The sequence below is a fragment of the Crotalus tigris genome, unplaced genomic scaffold (genome assembly GCF_016545835.1).
Source record: "Crotalus tigris isolate CLP2741 ecotype Arizona unplaced genomic scaffold, ASM1654583v1 scf7180000019935.411523, whole genome shotgun sequence".
Taxonomy (NCBI): Eukaryota; Metazoa; Chordata; class Lepidosauria; order Squamata; family Viperidae; genus Crotalus; species Crotalus tigris.
Window position 1 is genome coordinate 354242 of NW_024097779.1, and position 22333 is coordinate 376574.

Here is a 22333-nt window from a genome sequence, read left to right on the forward strand (position 1 = left end):
ATATTGTGCCATAGATTAGACAACAGAAAAAGCAGCAAAATTTTAGGGGGGAAAAAGTTGATCCAATAGAAGAGCATGTCACTTTTTTAATAGTAATCAATTTAAAAGATACACTGAGCCTTTGATTGTATAAACTGCACCCTCTATTTTCCTTTCCAAGATAGGAAAACTTGACAATTAAAAACTTGACTCCTAAAAATAAGCTATTGATCACACATATCCCCAAGTTAACAATTCTTTCAAAAACCTTTAAGCAAGCCTGGTTTACAAAATTACAGGATACTTTGCCTTTCTTTATATGCAATGTTAGCTCTTTTAAGCTAGCAGATGGCAGTTCGCATCAGGTAGAGAATCATCTCTTTCTTTTCCACCTGAATGTATTAAGCTTGCATCACAGGCCGAGATTTCTTGGCTTCCAGCTCCACACCTGACCCTGCAAATCCTGTGCCGCCCTGGAAAAAGAGAAAGCCCAAGTAAGGGAAGAGGAATGGCATGATGAAATAAAGGACCACACTTATCCTGTCCTTGATGGTTAGGGAGTTTATGTTCTGCTCAGCGCTTGGGCTGGGCAAAATTACAATTGAAGCCCAAACTGCTTTGCTTGATAGCTAATCTCAGGGCGTGTGATTGTCCTGGGAGGAGGAAATTTTCTGCAAATGTTCAGAAGCGTTCAAGGTATGTAGTTCCCTGCCCTCAAATTTGCATATCGTACTTTGCTCTAAATGTGGGTTAACAAAACAGGACTGATGCATTCATGAGACTTGCTATTTTAAAATCTCCCATATCATAGTGACATAAATATGATATGCTTTATAGAACATGCTAATAGTTTTCTACAACCACAAACTTCAATAGGTGCCCAAGAGGTAACATTCACAATCCAAATCCAGAGAAATTATTTATTTATATATATACTTTTAACGTTTTATACTTAAAACTTTTGTTTTATATTAAAACTTTTAACGTTTTAACTTTTCCTGGTGATCAAATTTTATTCACAATATGCACACACCCAGGAATCATGCTTCTATTTTTAGTATTCTTTTTAATATATATATATATATATATATATATATATATATATATATATATATATATATATATATCTGTACAGATCTTTGAAGCGCTAGAACAGTGGTGGCGAACTTATGGCACGGGTGCCAGAGGCGGCACTCAGAGCCTCTGTGGGCACGCATGCTGTCGCTGGGTTTTATAAAACCTTTTCGCTTTAGGCCTCTGCCATCATGTACAAAAAAAAGGTTCAATCAATCAGTCAATTTCAACTTCTCATGGGGAAAAAAGGATCTTGCAAAGTTGGAATTGACTGATTGAACTTTTTAGTCCCACCCAGTCTTCTGTTACCACCGCAGCCACACCTACCCAATGGGCCACACCCACCCGGCACCCAACAATACATAAGTTGGTTTTGGGTTGCAGTTTGGGCACTCAGTCTCTAAAAGGTTCGCCATCATTGCGCTAAAATGTTTCCAAACACATCACACAATACAGAAATTACTTGAAAACCTAACTGAAGAACTGCAGGATGGTTACCTTTTACAACAAAATGATAAGGAGTCATTGCTTAGAAGGCTATAAAGGAAAGCCATCTTAATGACAAACTTCCCAATAATTAGATCAATATAAAGATGTTAAGATTGATTTCAGATCAAATATCCCTCCACCCTTCAAATGTATTGGACCTGTACCTGCTAAAACTGCCTATTCTGGAAGCCCACAGGACATGTGCTTTAATAGTCAATCTCACCCGTTGTAAAACTATGATGTCTTTGTCAGTCAACTTCTCCCCATTCATTGGATCAACCATGTCCTTCTTGATAAGTTTTTCCACACATTCCAGAGTCACAACTGAGCCTCTTGAAGAAGAAGAAGAAGAAAGATTATCTCTTTTACATATTAAATGTAAGACAGATTCCCATGCTTGGATGCAACTAGAGATTTCATCTGATAGATAGCCTGCTAGTAAATAGCTTTCCTCACTCCAGAAAAGCCCCATCTCATTACTCACGATGGACGCAGCACAGCACAAGGGACCGAGTTTCCAAGCATGTCTCGTGTGACAGCACATACATAGCGGTCCTGCCGGTTGATTAGTCCAACGCGATCTACACTAGGATCTACAGGGGTGAAGTGCACTGGGATCAAATCTTTCAGCTTCAGTGGATTCCTACTCATGGGGCAGTACACACACTTGTCCTAGAAAAAATGACATGAATAAGATAAACTGGGATAAGATAAAATAATCCTAGAAACTGTGGGACTGTGAATTCTAGCCCTATCTTAGGTACAAAGTCAGCTGGGTGAATTTGGGTCAACCTTCAGCCTTAGGAAGGAGGCAGTGGCAAACCATTTTGGAAATCCTTCCAAGAAACTGCAGAGACTTCTCCAGGCAGTCACCAGGAGTCAACACTGATCCAAAGGTACAGCATAGAGATGCAGATTAGAATAAATATGGAAACATGTATTCTAATCCTGTCTTTAAGCAAGCCCTCAAATATTCAAAATTCAAAGCTTTATTTGTAAGATCTGATATGCAGCTGGAAAATCAGAAAGTGCATTTAGTGCATTTAAATATATATCTATACATGCCATACGTCATAAATAAATTTTAATAGTATCTTCCAGGTAACCTGACATTCTATTCTCCCCCCCCCCCAGATAATCTTTAATCAGCAAATAAGGAACTTTATATATCTGGATTATTTAAAAAATGAATGAAATTTTTAAAATATTAGGCAAACAGCCATTGTGACTAGTTATGGGATTTATGGTTCAATAGATCTGGACCAATTTGGAAAAGGCAGCACAAGCGTTTTTTGTCCAAGAGCCATGAACAAAGAAAAACCAGACTAACAGAAGAGCCGTTAAGTAAATGAATTAAGTAAATTTAAATCATTAAGTAAATTAAGTAAATTTAAATCATTAGGACTTCTCCTAAGAACTCTGAAACTAAAAAAAACCTTTACTTTTTAGTTTCACAAAAGCTTTGTGAATACAGCACCATATTAATCCAAGATTAAGAGGTTTTATAGTTCTTTATAGACATGGCAGTTAAGCTAGTTTAGTTTTATGGTGTACACAAACTGCACAATGTACATATCCTTATAGAAGGCAATAGAATCTTGAAAAGGAATGACAAAATAAAAATCATATTGATTCAAACTTAACAGATTTTGTTGTTCTTTATAGAAACCATGGCTGTTAAGCTGATTTAGCTTTATAATGTAGCCAAACTGTAAGATGGTTTGGTGAATCTTGAAAAGGAATGACAATAGCTCACTGGTTTTGGAATGGCTTTGGTCTTGGCCTCAGGTGTCAGTGAAGGGATCCAAAAACTTGGTAGCTGTTTGGCCTTTTCTCCACTGCTGGGCCCAGGCTGAGAGTCTCCTATAATACAGAGAAGAACACAGTTATTAAGTTCTACAGATTTTTTGTATAGATATTTTATTGTTTTTTAACTATAACAATCTCCAGTGCCTGGTGTACAGCGTGTTGTTTTGGTTTATATTTTAACAAGAAAAAAAGGACAATAATAATTAACAGTCAATAATGATTAAATTTGATAATTCCATAATTAATATATTAATTAATAGTACATTTCTTTGATCTTCCCTTCTCCCATTTGTATTCTCCTTCAACCTTAGCCAAAATATAATTTTGAATATTTTCAATGTATAAATGATTAGGTATAGGCATTTTTCATATTTATACAAATAATAATAATCTCTATATACAGTATAACATTTTTTCAGCTTATATTATTCTCATAACCATCATCTCATTAGTTCAGCATACATCCTATTTTCATAATTTTTGTTCGCTTAGATTCCCTTATATTCAATTCAATTCTTATCAGTTATAATTTTTTCATATTAGTCATCACTGTCTAAATTTTCCCATTTAAGTACATCATCCCAATATTTTGTCACGCATTATAAAAATACTAGATGCTTATAGTATCTAGATATAACATCCTTTTTAATCAGTTTATATTTTACTTATATATTAATAAAAGTTACATCAACCTACTATTTTAACATTTAATATATTATAAAACATACTATATTACTTAAATCTCATTATCCTTCTTGTTATAAGGCCCCTTTATGTTCGAAATTCTCTGTTCTTTTAGCCCAGTGGTTCTCAACCTTTTTAATGCTGCGACACCCAACCAGTCGTAAGTCGAGGACTACTCAACCGATCATAAGTCGAGGACTACTCAACCGGTCGTAAGTTGAGGACTACTCAACTGGTGCAGCACAGTTTGCAGAATGGGACTTTCGGCGGGCTCAGCAGGGCAGAGACAGCCTGGACAATTCCTATTGGCTTTTGAAAGCCAATAGAATTAGACTCTATTCAAGAGAGTCTATTCTATTGGCTTTCAAAAGCCAATAGAATAAAAGGGAGTAGCACAGCTAAGGAAAAGGGGGAAAAAATGGCGGACTGCGTTGTTTGGTGACCCCCACGAAATGTTCGTTCGGCCCCAAATGGGGTCCCGACCCACAGGCTGAGAACCACTGTTTTAGCCATATTCAAACAAATGTTTATTCATGTAATAGTCCATCTGGTAGGGCGAGTCAAATCTCTTGTATCTGTCTCTGATCTTCTTCTTTTGCCAAGTAATTTTCCAAGTTGATGTAATCCGCTTACCAACAGTTCCTGTATTTTTACAAACGTTGTTGGGAATACAAAAGATTAAGTAAGTAAGATAAATTCTTTCTGTCCCCCAACTTTTAATAGTTCTCCTAATAATTCCATTTTCCTTGTTGTATCAGAACCTTGTAGATTTTTTCCTGTTTGTGTCAAATTGTAATTCTTTTCCTTTGTTATTTCATCAATTTGATCATACTCTTCTAGTTTGTAATCCTCTGTCTGATTTGTTTGTTCCTTTGTTGTTATTTCCTGGGTATTTTTTAATTGTAGATTTAAATTGGAAATATGCTTATTTAAATCATCAAAGTTGTTTCAAATTTTGTCATAGTTTGAATCTATTGTCATTTGTATTTGTCCTAACATTACATATATTTTCTCCGGGAAAGTATTTATCTTGCCTTGAAGTATTGCTTCTGGAGGCCCTTGATTTTCCAAGCTAAGTCCTTCAGGAGAAAATATTGAATGTGGCATCCTGTCATTTTTTGATATGTATGAGATATCCATGTTGTCTTCCCCCTTCAAATAATCTTTCATCAAAGTTTTAATTCAAAAGTCAATTTATCAATCAATCAAAATTACAGATTCAGGATATTAAGCCACTTTAAATTCTTCCACCAAATTCTCTTATTATTTATTTATTTATTTATTTATGAGACTTATATACCGCTTTAAGTGCAAGCACTCTCTAAGCGGTGTACACCAGTAAGCAATGTATATATATATATATTTACATTGCCCCCAACAATCTGGGTCCTCATTTTACCTACCCCGGAAGGATGGAAGGCTGAGTCAACCTTGAGCCGGTGAGATTTGAACCGCTGACCTGTGCCAAAAAGCCAAGGTTCCTCCCCCACCCATAAACAGTTCTTAGGTTTAAACAACAGTCCAGGTGGGGTTTTTTTTTTCTTTTTCTTTCAAACACTTTTTAATCTTACAGCTGGCTCTTCCTTTGTTCCCAGCTGTCTTCAAGGTTATTTGCAATTCAAAGGAACAGCTTGTTCTTTATTTCTGGGCATTCTGCCAATTTCTGATTCCTTATTGTTAGTGTTCTATTCTCTGATTCTTCACTAGATGTCAGCAGTTATTTCTTTTTTCAGTTTTTCTTTCCATCAAAAAGTTATTTTTGTTATATATTTTTATAATTCCACAGAAATTGTTTAGGGTATAGTCTTGACAGTTTTTTAGTTCCTAGATTTGTTCAGATTAAAATATTTTAAATCAAATTTTAGTATATCTCTTTCCACTTTTATGTTAATTCGCTGCTTTCGTCTGTAAGGGAAGGGGGTTCCCTCCCTTCACTTCTGGAGGTCTTCTTGCTTTGGGGATCTTTTCAAGGATTTAAATAGTAGATAGAAAAAAGAAGATCAGTACTCTCACCAATTCTAAGCATGCTGTTCACGTTGTTTGTGCTCTGGGACTTTGGCTGCAAGCAGCTTGGGCTAGACTAGGGGTAGGCAACCTTGGCTCTTTTATGACTCATGGACTTCAACTCCCAGAATTCCTGAGCCAAAAGAGCCAAGGTTGCCTACCCCTGGGCTAGACGCTGATCTCATGCTAGTCTTTCTCCTGTCGGGTTCCGGGGGCTTTCCCCAGATCAAACGTGATCGACAGGGCGCCCTTCCTTCACAGTCACCTCTCCAGGGCAACTTCGGACCCCTCTAGGGACCCCCAAGCAGGAAGAAACTAGACGTGGGAAGCAGAGAACCGCTCTCGCATGGCCATGTGCTGCAAACGCAAAAATCGGAAGTCCCAGATTTTCAAACATTAATTGTATGTGGGTGGGTGAGATGGGATAACACTGTACATCTAGCAGCATTGAAATTAATCTACACGCTCAGGGATGCAGTTGTAATGGCAAGTGTCCTTGTGCATAATTTTATATGCACTCATGTGCTGCTAAAAACATTTTTAAAAATATTCCAGAGACATGTATACACATTCATACACAATTAAAAACAATTTTTACCTTACAACTGGTGACATATTCGCCCCTTCCCTTACGAGATGCTTTTGTTTGGCATATCATTTGTACACGGGATTACAGTGACCCTGTGCATGCTTAGTCTACTCTAGAACATGTAAAAGGATCCAGGAAGTATTTTTCTTGTGCATCCCAAAATGTGTCCCTCATCATTACTTTAGTGCCATCAAGCTCAACAAAGATGGGAATAATGCAGACATTGTTACTCCATGCTTGAAGAGAAGGTTCACTTCTTGTAGCAACTGCCCACATTTCTCCTGGGTGATTCGATTTCACATTGATGCAAAGAGAACTAACTTGAAAAGAGGTGAGTAGGCAGTGAAAGTGAAAACTGAATGAGGGTAGAAAAAAGCTTTAAGAGAAAGAGACAGAAACTTGATGGTAAGCTAAAGGCCTATTTACAGAATGTAAGGGCTGATAAAAAATAATGCCTTACCTCCTCAGGTTTAGTTTACATAAATAGTTTAGCTTAAATAAATAAACCAGAAAATAATCCTTAAGATCAGCCCTTTTATTACCTGTATTTACTTCTCTACATAATTTTCATTTGAAACACACTTCTTCCAACAAAGGATAAGTTTATTAAAGCTGTTGTGAAAGAACTCCATACTTTATCTCTTCAACTTCACAACCTCCTGAATGGCTCACAAGGTGTGAGGCCCAGGCTTGTCATGTTGCAGCAAATATCTTTCTTGTGCTTTCAAATTTATCTTAATTATTTGTTGACCATTGCAACTAAATATTGCAAAAAAAAAAAAAAAAAAAAGCTCATCTCAAGGCTCATCTGAAGACATCACTTTTTATTCAACCCTTGTAAGAAGAGACTGCCCCCCCCCAACTCTGGTTTCTAAGGTTGCTCAAGCCACTGCACCATGAATTACAAACATTGCCAAAAGGCAAAAAAAATTAATGAATAGGAGCTTTGTGAATACTTTGCTTCTGCAAGGGAAGCAGCACCAGAATAGGGAAAATAGGAGCAATTATTATCAAGTTTGGCAGCATCTTTAAGATTTACACGAGACAATGGCGAACCTTTTAGAGATTGAGTGCCCAAAACCCACCCCTGCCTCTCTGCCCGCCACACCCCGCCCCGCTCCACGCCCCACCCGCTCCACCCCCCCAAGGCCACCCACCGCCTCCATGGCCCACCGCAGTAGATCACCCAGGTGGCCCAGTAGCGCCATGGCAGCCATGCCCTCCGCCCGTGCCCCGCAGCATCATCTGTATGCGATGGGGTGTGAGGGCGGAGTCTTGTCCCCGCTGCCTGACTGCCATGTGCTTGGCTGTGCTGCTCTATGCGGTCTGCGCCTGGAGGTGACTCTCCTCCAGAGGGGCTGCTGGTGAGAAGGGGGCTGCGGGGGGATACAGGGCTGGGTGACAATGTGTGTGCCCACAGAGAGGGCTCTTAGTGTCGTCTCCAGCACACGAGTCATTGGCTCGCTACCACAGGCATAGCAGTAGGAAGAATCCATTCTTGTTATACCTGTCCACAGATGGCAAATAAGATACTTCCCCCTTCCACCACCAGTTGCTTAGTATTGCTTGCCTTCCTGATTTACCTGGCTGACGATCAAAGGGATTGAGGGGTTTGCTCACTATGCTCAGCTCTTTGTCAAGGAAACTCTTCACCTGGGACTCTTTGGCAGCCTTGCTCAACTCTGCCATTTCTGCCTTCTTTTCATTCTTCTGTTTTTCATAAGCCTGCAGGTGCCAAAAAGGAGGCATTTACTAAGGAACCATTCTACTGCTGTTCTACTTTTCAGCATGTCAATTGTAAAGCAAATGCTTCTGTTCTATCTAAGAGATGTAGGGCAAATATGAAGTGGAGATAACTGTGCTCATTAAAAGCAAAGGAGTAGTCCAAAGTAAAAAAAAAAAACAGAGAGAGAGAGAGCAATTGGCTTCATGATTTCTTTTAAATAGAAAAGAGTTTGAGCAAAAAATGAAAAGCTTGATGACAATTAGATGAAAAACTAGACTCTAGCTATGGAATGCCCAGCCAACAGCAGAGCAAATACATCTAATGGATCCCAATAACCCAGCCTTATAACACTGAGGAGCACTGAGGAGTCACGATACTAGATACCCAAACAAGTAACCGAGACATAAACATAAAGCAAAGTTTCATTTCTAGCTTAGTAGAGATGTAGTCTTGCTAAAAAGTGCTGATTTTTTTTTTTGCCTACATTCCTCTAATGTAGCACTATCACCTGAAGAGAGAAAAAGAGGAGCCATTCCCATGAATAGCCTCCAGAATGGGACTTGAAGATATGCCAACTAGAATATATGAGAATCATTGTGTGTCCTTTGTATTTTTTGATACTCTGAATCCAAGTCTGCCCAAAAGACATAACAGTTAAATCTCTTTTTTACCTCCTGTACACTGATCAGGAATCAATGGTCAATAAGGTCCATATCAACTTTTACTAAAGAGAGTGAGTCTCAGTCACTCCCGTTCTTTAAATTTATCTTCCAGTTCTAGAGAAAGGATTTATTTATTTGTATTCCACCTTTGTTATTTTTATAAAAAAACTCAAGACAACGAGCATATCCAGTACACACTTTTCCTCCTCCTTGTTTCCCCACAACCACCACCTCATGTGAGGAGAAATGGGCTGAGAGAGACTGACTGGCCCAAGTCTCCTAACTGGTTTTTACAGTTAAGGTGGAACTTCAACTCATGATCTCCTGTTTTCTAGCCTGGTGCCTTAACCGGTAGACCAAAGCAAGAGAAACCAAATCTGGCCACAGACATGGAATTCATCTGTGGTTTTCAGTCAGATCCTAAATTTATTATTTTATAATGTTTATATATTAATTCTAGGAAAAAATTCTCAAAGCTGTTTATAGAACAAAACTGAATAACCACCAAAAATCTTTCTGGTTTCTACCTCTACTTCCACATCCTTTCTTGAACAGACTGTTCCTTAAATCTTGCAGCCTCATTGGTCAGATAGTATCAGGCCCTCTTAGCCGTTAGGCAATGATTGTCAGAGGCACTGGAAATCTTTCTGCCTCAAAGTGAGCCTGCAGTGAATCACAGGCAAAGGATAAAGGCTTTTGATCTGGATAAACGGTACTGAAGAAAACAGGCCTATGAAAAGAAGACTAAAATAATTCATGTGAATTGTTACAAAGATAAAGTGTCAGTAAGTCCTTATAAAAAATGCAAAACACTCACTAAAGAAACCATACTAAGCTTACTTCAGCTAAGTCAAGTTTACTGGGTTAATGTTCATGTTATAAAGCACAGATATTTTATGTTATTGGGATTTATACAGTTCTTTTCTGCATCTTCTTTCATTTGCTAGCTTTTTAGACATAGTCTTCCAATATATCTATTAAAGCTGACATTCAGGTATGAAGCCAACCACCCTTGTAGCTGTCCATATTGGCATACCTTCATCTGACGGGCAATTTCCTTTTTCTGATGTAGGATATACTCCAGGATAGCTTCTTTTTCATAGAGGTATCCATCAGGACTGGAAAGGAGAAGGGGGGAAAGCAAGATAAATATCACTTGTAAACTCACCACTCCTAAAGGCCCCGTGCCTCTTTGACTACAGTGAGAACTTCAGAGCATAACTATACTTAGTTATTGGTTCCTGTATTCTAGGATGCATCTGAAAAGTCATAACATATGTTTAATTGAATGGGGCACATTTTTAATGTCCAGGGTGACTCTTAACCCTTTCGAGATAGCTACAGAGAAGAAATAAATAGTTTATTTTTCTGAGTTTGGGACAGGAAGTTGGAGGGGGGGGGGTTAATTTTTAAATACAGTAACCCTATTTTTAGTTTGTGGGACAAAATATCAAGAAACCATACCACTGCAATTAGAGGGCGCTTTATGGGCCGCAAAAAAGTGGCTCAGAAAACACATGGTAAAACTGCAGGGTCAGGGAAGAGAGAAATGAAATCAACAGAATTCACTGGTCTTTGTTGCTTTAAATCTTGTCCACATTACTCCCAATTCTGTAACAGTTCCCATATTCTCCCCACACACACACTGACCTACTCTCCTCCAAAAAATAATTTTTTCTTGCACCAATGATTATTAGAAATAGTAATCTGTGGATCACAACACTACAATGCATAAAATAGTTCTCATAAAGCATTTCATGTGTAACAATGGATACATGAAGTACCTGATCTGTGTTCCATAGATGGACTTAAATTTCTAGGGAGAGGGAGCATTGTGGCACAGAGACATATTGAATTCATGTTCCAGATTTTAACCTCAATTCCTTTATGAAACAGAAGGAAGGAGGATGGCACCAACAAAATTAAGATTGTGCAGGAAGGGTACAAAAGAGATAAATGCATCCCTTTGTGATTCTTCCCCCTGCTCCTGTAAAAAGTAAAAACTGTAATCCTTTTTTATATATATAACTGAGGGATTTAAAAGGCAAAGTGTATCTATTTCACCCTTAAATTTCCTTTCAAAACAAAGCTTGGGCCAGCACTAAATGTGTCATGCAAATAATAAAGTACTGTCAAGCAGCAAAAGGTGCACATTACTTCATCTATACAAATATACATTAAAAAGGCTACTACATTTGTAAAAAAAAATCAACAGGCATATGTAGCAAATGAACAAATAAATTAATGGTACTCGACAAGGGTAATTATCTTTTCTTTTTTGAGATTACATTATTGATAAAGTTTAAAAAAAGGCACATGGGGCAGAACTTCAACATAAGACTTTGAAATATTTCAGATGGATCCAGTCTGATAATTACGTTACAACAGGGTCCTTGCAGGGTTGCAAGGAGAGACAGCAGCAGTCGAAATCCTTGACAGCATCTTTGCTCAAACGAACATTCTGTGTCCCATAACCAGAGGCAGCTGAAAAAACAGAGAAAGGTCACAGTAAGAGTGCAGTGTTGAAAAAAAGCTATCCAAATGGCTGCTCTGGATAGCTACTTAGATCTGGCAAAAGATAACAACTGATGACACTCTAACCAGGAAAGCAGAGTTTGCCAAGAATGCTCAGCTTGTTCCAAAGCTTGCAGTGTGAATTAGTATGAGTTTCAATGAAATACTGGGGCATATTAATCATACTCCAGGGGTGCGACCCAAACTCTGGACTAGCCTAGAAATTCTCCCAATATCCAGTTAGTCATAAACAGCACAAAGGTAACTGCCTCCCAGTTCAGCCTTCTTTATTTCAATATATTATGTCTGAAAATGTGAGCAAGCCAAAGGGTGGGGAGAAATTACTCCCAAATGTGACAGTCCTCTGAACCCTTTTTCTATAAAGCAGGGGTCCCCAACCCCCGGTCCGTGGACCAGTACTGCGCCATGGCATGCCAGCACCAATCTGCACAAACAAGCAAAGCCCCATCTGCGAGATGCAGATAGTACATGAAAGCACGACCCTCCGGTTCACGGAAAAACCTCTCTCCACAGAACAGTCCCTGGTGCTCAAAAGTTTGGGGACCTCTGCTATAAAGGCAATAGGAAGAGGAGACCATTTAACTACACACAGAGGATGCCAGATAACAAGACCTAGGGACTTCATGAAAAACTTTTCTTTCCACTGAATAAATGAAAAGAAAATATTTGTAACTATTCCTATTTTACCAATATATCTCTCCTATCCCACTGAAAACATCCTCTTCACATAGTAGTCTCCTGCATTGTGGATTGCTTTTCCTCAATTTGATTTCTGTCATACCTAGCCAGCATGCCAATTAATATGCTAGCAGCACAAAATGAAGATTGTAGTTCAACAGACACAGCAAACACAGGTTAAGAAAAATTGCTTTGAATTTCAAATGCAATTCCACTATTGCAATGGTAGGCAAAATTTTCCTCAACTAAGGAAGCACTGCATAAATACTTCAGTTTGTGACCTCCTCACCTGTGTCTTTTCTCTTTTCATGGTAGGTGTAGACAGCTCCTGCTGTACAGTTCTTGCCATGACGTGTCATGTAGGCGTAGCTGGACAATCCAGGACAAAACCAACTCTCTTCTAACAAGAAGATATCAAATTAACTCTAGCTAATGAAATACAATGCCAGGTACAAAGAAGCTGATATTTTTACACAAGAAGCAGATTAAATAAACCCCATGGCTAGTGGTGGAGAATTAAGGAGGAGTAGACTATATAAAAAAATATTTATAGGATGATTGAATAGGTGTATATGGGCTAAGCCTATATTAAAGATTAAAGATCTTTAAAGCTTTAAAGATATTAAAAACACCGAGATACAAATTAGCCAGGTATATGATGCGAACCTAGTCACAAGCCACACACTTTGACCAACGAAGCCAGCAGTCTCTGGCAGTTTTTCGGGAAGACCTTCCGGCTGTAAGTATCAACGTCGAAAGCGATCGGCTGTGCCGACAGCAAGTGAAACTTTTGACAGATGCCTGGTTGGGGTTGTAAATCAAAACACCTCAAAAGGAGACAGTGAAAGGTTGGCACCTTAGCAACTATTCCTAGCCCGTAGGCACTATACTGTAACTTTTTTCTGCCGCTCCTGCCGTTTAAGAAACACTCAAGAAGACCACGGTTTCCACACACAACCCCGATCAACTTGTCCCACAGAACCGGAAGCAGGAAGTCTATGAATCCGGAAGGGCTCCAAAGAACGATATTCCGGATGTGTATAGGATAAAGCGTCCCGCGAGCAAGGCAAAAAGGGTTTGAGGACGGAATAGTCTGCCAAGCCGACGTTCCTGTCGTTAAAGAAGCGTTCAGGTGTCTGTGGCTTTTGTCTGTGTGTGTTGTGGCCTTTTTAAAAACGTCCTCAAAATCTTTTCTCCAAAATTCCTTTTCAGGTGTGGGGAGAGAGATTTTGGGAGGGACAAGGGGCCTCTTCCTCTTAAAATATCTCCAAAATATGAGTATATAGATTCTCTTTGCAGTTGCTGTTTCTTTGGATCAGCTGTTATTTTCTAATAATTGCACTTACTTAGCTATAGTAATATATTTCATACTTCTCTTATTCCAAAAGATATTTGGAGCAGAGTAGGCTACTTCTGTAGTACGAATATTTTGAGGGTCATTAATCCTGGTGGCTGAGACTGATGAAAATTATTTTCTAAACTATCCAGAATGTACTATGCCCTAAGCCTTGTCATTTCTTAAAAGAGTGATTTACCTAACTTGCTATTTCCAGTTAACTTTCCCCAATCTAATTGAAAGTTGTGGGTATTGTAATTTGCGTAAGTAGGAAATTAGATAGGGAAGGCTATTCTTGCGTTGTCAGTCTTTTGTAATGCTCTAAAATAAAAGTGGGAAATGCAATTGTGTTGTATTTACCTATATCAAGGATATACATGTAGTCCTCAACTTACAACCACAACTGAGCCCAAAATTTCCATTGCTAAGCAAGACAATTCTTAAGTGAGGTTTGCCTCATTTTATGACCTTCTTGCCACAGTTGTTAAGTTAGTTACACAGCTGCTAAGTGAATCTGGCTTCCCCATTGATTTTGCTTGTCAGAGGGTTACAAAATATGACCTTGGGACATAGCAACCGTCATAAATATATGCCAGTTGCCAAGTGTCTGAATTTTGATCATATGACCATGGGGATGCTGCAATAGTCGTAAGTGTGAAAAAAAATCATAGGTCATTTTTTTCAGTACCGTTATAATTTTGAATGGTCACTAAACTAACATAAGTTGAGAACTATCTGTATGCTCCCTCAGAGTTTGCAATCCACCAAAGATCTTATATAAATCACCACCTCTTATCAAACCAGAGAGGGAGAGAATTTTAATATCTCCTGGCAGACACTTTCCAAGCGTACTTTAGCAGAAAAGTAATGCTATCTATTCAGTCCAACTAGTCAATTGTTAGGTTCTTCTACCAGAACTAACCCCCTCAGCCCAGATTTGTGAAAATGATGTTTTTGATCTACCAGTCTAAAAAAACCAGAAATACAAAACTGAATAAGCCTTGTAGCTATTCTGAAATGGGATAGCATAGGAAATGTTTTAGTATGAAATACACTTATAAAATCTATGAAAGTAGATCTTTGGATATAAACAAAGATTTTACAGGGGCTGGGGAAATAGAGGGAAAACAACTATTACCTAAACAGAATACTATATAAAATCAATGTAGTCAGCAAAAATAAAGTAGTTAGTTGTTACCGAAGGTCCTGATTTCAACCTATTTATGTTTATTGTAGAAAGGTGGGGGAAAATGGGGCTGTGTAGGAATATGATTTTAGTACTTTTTGTTTACACAGAAGTTTCTCCTGAGCACTGATTTTACAAAAGGTGCGAATTGGGGACAAAAGCTAGTCTTTAGAATGTCTAATGCTTTGCCCAATCAAGAAAATGCTCTGGGCCCAACCAGCAAATCAAAAGTCATCTAAAGACTAAAGTCATTTTCAAAAGACTTGATGGAATTATAAAAGCACAATCTACCTTTCAGTAGATTTCGCTTTAAATAGAAAAAGCCCGCTTGGACCCAAAAGCTAATTTTCATCTATTCATATCTCACAGCATGGATTAATTTATCAGATCCTTTAGGGTGTACTGTGCACCTTTGCCAAAACTAGGATTGGCCTTCCCATCAAAATGAATTTTTTAACCACAAGGTGGAAGAAATTTTGAAATGGTTAATGTGCCTATATGAAGATGAAAGGCTTTTCTCCCTGGCAGTCTTAAGATGCTTATCTCACATGCCATAACCATATCTTGCACATGCCACAGCTCTAACTTATATCGTGCTGTGCTCTTCCAGGGTACAAATCTGGGACTCAGCAACTGGATTCAGCAGGGCTATGAAGTTTTCCATAAAGAAATGTCTTTATCTATCTACCTACCTACCTACCTCCCCAACTCATACAGAGGTAACTCTGGGTGGCTTACAATAATAAAAATCCAAAATCAACCCTTTGATTGGCTCCATTTTCATTTGTGGTCTCCAGGCCTGCTGTCAAAAACAACTTTTTCAGGGCTTTTAGAAAAGCAACAGTGTGGGGAAACAATTGTATCGAGGGGGGGGGGGATGATTTTTCTTAGAGAAAGGGCCATCATCAAAAAGATCCTTTTTTCATGCTCTCACCAAATGTATATCTTTGATAGATGGAACCCACAATATAACCTGCCTTCCTGTCCTGGTGGACCAGTGAATATAATAGGGGAGGGAGCAAACACAAACATTTTGAGCAAATACCAGCTTCTGGCTATCTCAGAGGCCCATGTAAACCCTTCTTCATTGTGGGAGTTGCTTACAATTCTCTTTTGCTCACATCTGACATAATAGGTCATGTTTTCCTCCCCACAGAATTCATCATACATTGACCTCACCTACATTGAACTGACCTGCATCTAACTGCTGTGCCAATAGTGTATTTCTTTTAGAAACACGCTGCTGCAATCCATGCTGTATTGTTGAACCCTAATATGTCTGCTTCCTGTCTACATGTACACTACCATACTGTGCTATGTATAATCCATTTCCCTATAATATAATTCCAACAGTGCTTTGCTATTGCCCATAGCCAAACACCTCTCTTCAGGAGCTAGAAGAAAAGAAAGCAGATATGCAAAGCAGATCCTGAAATTCTGCTGCCTTTTTGAGCTGCATTGCCACTCTGTACAGAATGCTTTATAAGCTTTTGGTGATTGTGTCCACAGTCTCTACTATGTGCATTCTTCACACAGCCACAACAATCAGCCCATCATCAAACACACAGCAGAGGAAGAGTCACTGCTTCCAGGTATTCCTCACCACTTATTACCTTCTCCAGTACAGCACTCAAGAGTACAGCACCAGGAATCACATTAGCCTTGCTTGCTGCACTAATATAATAATGGGCAGCAGAGCTTGCTATGCAGCTTAATTTCAGTTAATAATGTATAATGAATAGATGCTTGAATGCTACTGTGAGAATAGTACCAACAATCAAGCTTGCCACTTGTTTATTAAAAATAAAAAATATGTGACTGCAGTTGTAGCAGGCAGGAGCTGAGTGCAGAAATATTATCTTCTGCTGGCTTCGCACCCGGGCGGTTTCCTTCAAGTTCTTCCCCACCATGACCACCACGACTACTTACACGGGGATGGACCCCAGTGGCCGAAGTAGCTCCAGGGTCCTTCGTCCCCCAGGTGGTGGTTCTAATTTCAATTTAGGATTTGATTTGCCAAAAGACCAGCAAGGAGGAAAAAGGAACAGGATGGCATCTTGCATCTTTGGGACTCCAGAAGAAAATCCACCATCTTGGGCTAAGTCAACAGCCAAGTCCACCGAAGTCAATAATTCTGAAGCAGTTGGATCTGAAAGGAGAGGTTCTTCTGATGCAACCTCTGGTGATTGTGTAACTCCAAAAAGTGTGGAAAGTGAGGCTCCTGAAAACACAGAAGAAACTGCTTCAGGCTTAAGTGAAGAAAAGCCCCTACCAGCTGCACCTGTTCCAAGCCCAGTAGCTCCAGCACCTGCACCATCCAGGAGAAATCCACCAGGGGGGAAGTCTAGTCTAGTGCTCGGTTAAGCTCCATTTTTCTTCACTCCTTAACGCTTGGAACTCGTATCTGTCATCTTTGTTTTTCTTCCATGCTTGTGAACTGCACAACTTGAGCTTGACTGTACTTCTAAAACTACCATTAAAGGAGCACTTTATGTACTTCATATTTTTTTTTTGTTTTCTTTTTTTCAGCCAATCTTTTCCCAAACTTCTTGTCTTTTCTCTCTTGAGTCTAACGGAAGTGACATGTGTAATTTTTTTTCGTAATGGTAGACAGTGGTATTTATTACACAGCCCATGGCTGACAAAAGATTTCTGAGGTGTATAGTAGTGTCTGAAACTAAGCTGGATTAAATTCTGAGTGTGCTAAGTGGCATTTTGTCCTAAAACGTGTAGAACAGTCTTAATTGACTTAGAAGGGTTGGAAACTGGGATTGTACAGGTAGTGGATGAGTGACAAATGTATTCTCTTTCTGTATACAACTCTGCAACATATTTTTCCAAGGTATCATTCAATAATTGGTAAATGATTGAAGCCCTGTTGTGCACTGAAGAACTATCAAGTTGTGATGCGAGATATTAACCATTCTCCCTTGGATCTTGGTTCAGTCATAACAGGATGAGGCTGAAGATAAACTTAAATGATGAGGGGATGCATCTTACAAAAGTAAGTATTGGGTGGATAAAATTTTGGGGACACATTCCCTGTCCAAACAACTCCAATACTATACATGATCATGCTGATGTTTAAACAGAAGGTGGAAAAACTTCTAAATGTGTATTGTACCTTGAAAGCTGGATTGTTGCTTAAAAATAAAGGATATAGAAATTTTGAAAAAAAAAATAAAAAATATGTGTCCCTGTAAGACTTCCCTTTTAGCGCTACACTGAAGGTCATGTGTATAACTTGTCAATTTTTAAGCTGATTTTTGGAGGCATACGTCTCTTGTGATAGATTAGAACTGGAAGAGCATACGAAAAGCCAAGAGATAAGCTGAACATCTGAATGAGCCATCTGTTCAGTAGAAGTGTACACATCTTCTGCAAGTCATCACTGAATGTCTTGGTCTTGTGGTCTTGGTCAAGTGGTAAACATGAATAAATGAATTGGTCCTAAGTGTATCATCTCAACCTTGGCAGGTATGTGGCTCTAAATAAATAAATAAATAAATAGGGAAAAATTTCCACCTATCTTTGAATTCCCTTCCCACTCTAAAGCTCATGAAGTTTCTAAGCATTGAAACACAAATAAGTAGAATCCATTCTTGTAGCTCTCTCTTCCCTTAGGCTAGAAAACCTATTGAACTATTGAGCAATCAAAACTGAAAAGTGTTGATGCTTCTAAGCAAATAAGTGTGACAGCAAAGCTAGATGCATTGCTAATATAGAAAAGCTGTGGCTGGATCACTGCCAGATGATATCTTGCTATAAAACAAAGTGCTGCATTACAGTCAGTTATGTGGGTTATAATCAACATCACTCTGCCATCAAATACCTGCCATTTGATAGAATCTACTCTTTAGGAGAAAGGACTACCAATAAACATTTGGTCTACTATTTCTGGTACAAATGGCTATTTTTCATATAGTGGCTATTTCTGGTGAACTGCCTACCTTCTCTATTATTTGCTTGCTGTGTTTCTCACCTGTGATTTATGCAGTGTGGAATTCTGCCCTTGACGAATCATATCTATCAGAAATAAAAAGGAAACATTTTGCAGTCCATAAGTTTTATCTTCATCTTCTTGAGTTACTAAAATGTGTTAGTAGTCCATATCTTCAGAGCTTCTTCGTGCAATACAAATATATCAAACCCAAATCACTTGCTTCATAGAGAAAACTTGGTTAATAAGAGAATGCAGACAATAACAGTAATTTAATAGCCTTGAAAAAAAAATGTAATAAACTCTAGTAATCTTACATGTCAGCATAACCATCTTAGTCCTCAACTGGCTAGAACTGGTTCTTAGGCTATTTTCAGATGGAGAATGTGTAGAATGCAGGTGCTATAAATCTTTAAAAAGAGGCACGTGCAGGATGATGTGATTTTGTTTGAATATTCATAATTAATTACATAAATATTAGTTAAATGAATATATTTGTTTATGAATATATTTATATATGAATGTATTAAAAAGCCAACACAGTGCTAGGCTGCATTGACAGATAAAATCAAGATCACATGAAATGTTAATACCACTTTACAATGCCTTGGTAAGGCCACACTTGGAATACTGCATCCCATTTTGGTCACCACGATGTAAAAAAGATGTTGAGACTCTAGAAAGAATGGAGAGAAAAGCAACAAAGATCATTAGGGGACTAGAGATTAAAATATCTAAGGCAGTGGTTCTCAACCTTTTTATATGGTGACCCCGGTCATAAGCAGGTGGCGCGCATGCGCGGCGGTGCCCCCTGCATGGCACGCATGTGCGGGCCTGCCCCCTGCGCAGTGCGCATGCGCGGGGCTGCCCCCTGCGCAGTGCGCATGTGCGGCGGCCCCCCCTGCGTGGCACGCATGCGTGGGCGGCGCCCCCATGTGCCGCTTCTGCACAGCATGCATGCGCGGCAGCGCCTCCTGCACCGCCCCCTGCATGGCGCGCATGTGCGACGCCACCCCCTGCGCCGGCTGACGAAAAAAAATGGCGGATCGCGTTGTTTGGCGACCCCCGTGAAATGGTCGTTCGACCCCAAATGGGGTCGCGACCCACAGATTGAGAACCGCTGATCTAAGGAATGGTTGCTGGAACTGGGTATGTCTAGTTTAATGAAGAAAAGGACAAGGAGTGACATGATAGCAGTATTCCAATATCTCAGGAGTTGCCACAAAGAAGAGGGAGTCAAGCTATTCTCCAAAGAACCTGAAGGCAGGATAAGAAGCAATGGATGGAAACTAATCAAAGAGAGAAGCAACCTAGAAGTAAGGAGGAATTTCCTGACAATTAGAACAATTAATCAGTGAAACAACTTGCCTCCAGAAGTTGTGAATGCTGGAAGTTTTTAAGAAGAGACTGGACAGCCATTTGTCTGAAATGGTATAAAGTTTTCTTCCTGTTCAGGGGGCTGGACTAGAAGACTTCCAAGGTCCCTTCCAATTCTATTCTATTCTATTCTATTCTATTCTATTCTATTCTATTCTATTCTATTCTATTCTATTCTATTCTATTCTATTCATGCTACTTTTGTTTCTCTATGCATTTTCATTTCTTGAGAAGTGCTTGATGATCACCACTCTTCCTTATATAATCAAGGTAAACCTTATTAACTCTCTCAGTTCTGTTAGTTGACCCATACAGGATATCGTAGTTGGCTTCAATGTGCTGGCAGATATTTCCATTGGTTAATCATCAGGTTCCTGACCCCACATGACCTTACTATAATTATTTTTCAGATTCTTTTAATAAAAAATTTAAAAGAAAACTTGCATGATGCAGAAGTTAGTGCCGTCTTTAGAATTATTTACAAGAATGCTTCTAGCTTCCACAGGTCTCTTATGCACTCATAGGACATGTGCACTTAATCTCAATGTAAGCTGGTGAAGATTTCCCCCTCACCCTTTTAGATTTTAAGATGGTTTCTACCAGTTCGGCTTAGCTGTTTCCTTTTTCTTTTTGAACAGGTGAGCACAATTCCAAGAAAACCCTGAACTGTAGTCCCTTATCATTTTAATTTTTAAAACCAAATTTGCACATTTTTAATTTAATCAGCGGTGACCCCAGCAAATAACCCAAATTTCCAAACCAGCCATTTTTCAGTTATAAGAGAGACTGTTACCTACCACTTGGATCCAAATTTAATTATTCAATACTATATCTTAAGTTGGTCTTCCTATTTCATCCAAAGAGAAGAATGTTTCTTTAAGTTTACTCTCCCTTTGGCTCTTTGACACAGCAATGGATATTTAGATTAAATGATATTCCTCTAGCTGGCTATCTCTGTTTCTCCTTTATTTCCACAAAATACTTCTTCCAGTCCAAAGGGCTTTGGCTACTGTAGATTTTTATTTTATTTTTCAAATGGTTAAAAAGTGTCAATCTGAGATATACACACACATATACAAGAAAAATGTTGGCATTGCTAAAATGGCTTTGAGGATATCTTAAAGGTCTGTTTCTTATCCACTCAAGGCAGTCCTTGACTCAAAAACAAGAATCATCTGATTGTAGCATTGGAAAAGTAGGGAATGACACACTTAAAATATGGAAATTCTCTCCTGATTGCTTAGGTGATATTATCCTTGACTTGAGAAAAAATTAATTTTTCATTTAATTTTAGCTTTAATTCTGAACCATCTCCTGCCTCCTTTGACTGGTCTGTAGTTCCTCCTTTCCTACCATAGTGATGGGAGACAAAGCCTAACAGCTTTCAACCTGCCTCATTCAGGGGCTGGAAACAGGATTAAGATGATGTTATTGGGACAAGGCAGAAAACAGATGTTCAAGCTGTGGTTAGGAACAAATCAGGAAAGGACCCCAGTGAAAAAAATTACACCCTGCTCAATTCAATTAGCATCTGATAGAGTTGTTTACAACTTGAGAGCCAGTTTGGTCTAGTGGTTAAGGCACCAGGCTAGAAAGCAACAGACCATGAGTTCAAGTCCTGCTTTAGACATGCAAACCAGCTGGGTGACCTTGGGCCAGTGACTCTCTGAGCCCAACTCACCTCACAGGGTTGGTGTTAAGAGGAAAAAAGAAGTGTTGGGTGGATATGATACATTCATTGCCTTGAATTATTTGTAAAAATTATGAAGATGGGAAATAAACAACAAACAAACTTTTTATGTTCATGGACTGCTTTCTATAATGAATCAATTGATCCAGTGTCCATTGTAAATTTCCTATGCATGAGCAGCTTAGTTGAAACTACAGTGATGTAAGTGTAGGCTGAAATTGCTTCTCACCATGCTGGCTTGGAATTCTGGGAATCTTAGTTCTTATTCCTTTTGACATCCCCAGACTGGAGGGACTGGCAGACTGTAGTATTTTCCAGAGCATGTTCTGCCACATACAACTGATTATCAGGTCTTTTGGATTCATCTTTGCCCTGTTAATATTTTGTGTAATAAATAACCCAATACTTCCCTGTGGCTGCATATTAAGATTACAAGTATGGAGCAACCTGTCTTTCAGGAAACTGAGCTATAAACCATTACGGTACTGATCTTGTGATAAAGGACCAAACTAGACAGGAAACACCAGGGCTCTGTTGACATAGTGGTTTAGTGAATTAGCTCAATTGCTTAGATT

General features: G+C 38.9%; 2 protein-coding genes across 3 annotated transcripts; one reads left to right on the forward strand and one right to left on the reverse strand.

Annotated features, from left to right (window-relative positions):
- Positions 1 to 68: 68 nt before the first annotated feature.
- LOC120317918 (nitric oxide synthase interacting protein) lies at positions 69 to 13232 on the reverse strand. 2 transcript variants are annotated; one of them, XM_039364971.1, is made up of 9 exons: positions 13086 to 13232; positions 12519 to 12629; positions 11395 to 11500; positions 10053 to 10134; positions 8212 to 8353; positions 3299 to 3405; positions 2027 to 2214; positions 1766 to 1874; positions 69 to 452 (listed from the first exon to the last, which is right to left on the reverse strand). In XM_039364971.1, the coding sequence occupies exons 2-9, from the start codon at positions 12586 to 12588 to the stop codon at positions 381 to 383; spliced, it is 876 nt and encodes a 291-aa protein (XP_039220905.1). In that variant the 5' UTR covers positions 12589 to 12629; positions 13086 to 13232; the 3' UTR covers positions 69 to 380. The 2 variants fall into 2 exon arrangements, with proteins under 2 accessions (XP_039220905.1, XP_039220904.1); XM_039364970.1 differs by having other exon boundaries at positions 12896 to 13231.
- Positions 13233 to 13282: 50 nt separating this feature from the next.
- On the forward strand, positions 13283 to 18046 carry LOC120317919 (jupiter microtubule associated homolog 1-like). The gene is made up of 3 exons (XM_039364972.1): positions 13283 to 13361; positions 15362 to 15470; positions 15908 to 18046. The coding sequence occupies exon 3, from the start codon at positions 16660 to 16662 to the stop codon at positions 17113 to 17115; it is 456 nt and encodes a 151-aa protein (XP_039220906.1). The 5' UTR covers positions 13283 to 13361; positions 15362 to 15470; positions 15908 to 16659; the 3' UTR covers positions 17116 to 18046.
- Positions 18047 to 22333: the final 4287 nt, after the last annotated feature.

Bases quoted from the DNA above. Each gene is read 5' to 3' on its own strand.
- LOC120317918 (XM_039364971.1), bottom strand. From the start codon at position 12,588: ATGACACGTCATGGCAAGAACTGTACAGCAGGAGCTGTCTACACCTAC. The intron at 8,354-10,052 runs GTATGCCAATAT...TGGCACCTGCAG, and splicing joins AAATTGCCCGTCAGATGAAG to GCTTATGAAAAACAGAAGAA. The intron at 453-1,765 runs GTGAGATTGACT...CTCTTTTTCCAG, and splicing joins ACATCATAGTTTTACAACGG to GGCGGCACAGGATTTGCAGG.
- LOC120317919 (XM_039364972.1), top strand. From the start codon at position 16,660: ATGACCACCACGACTACTTACACGGGGATGGACCCCAGTGGCCGAAGT.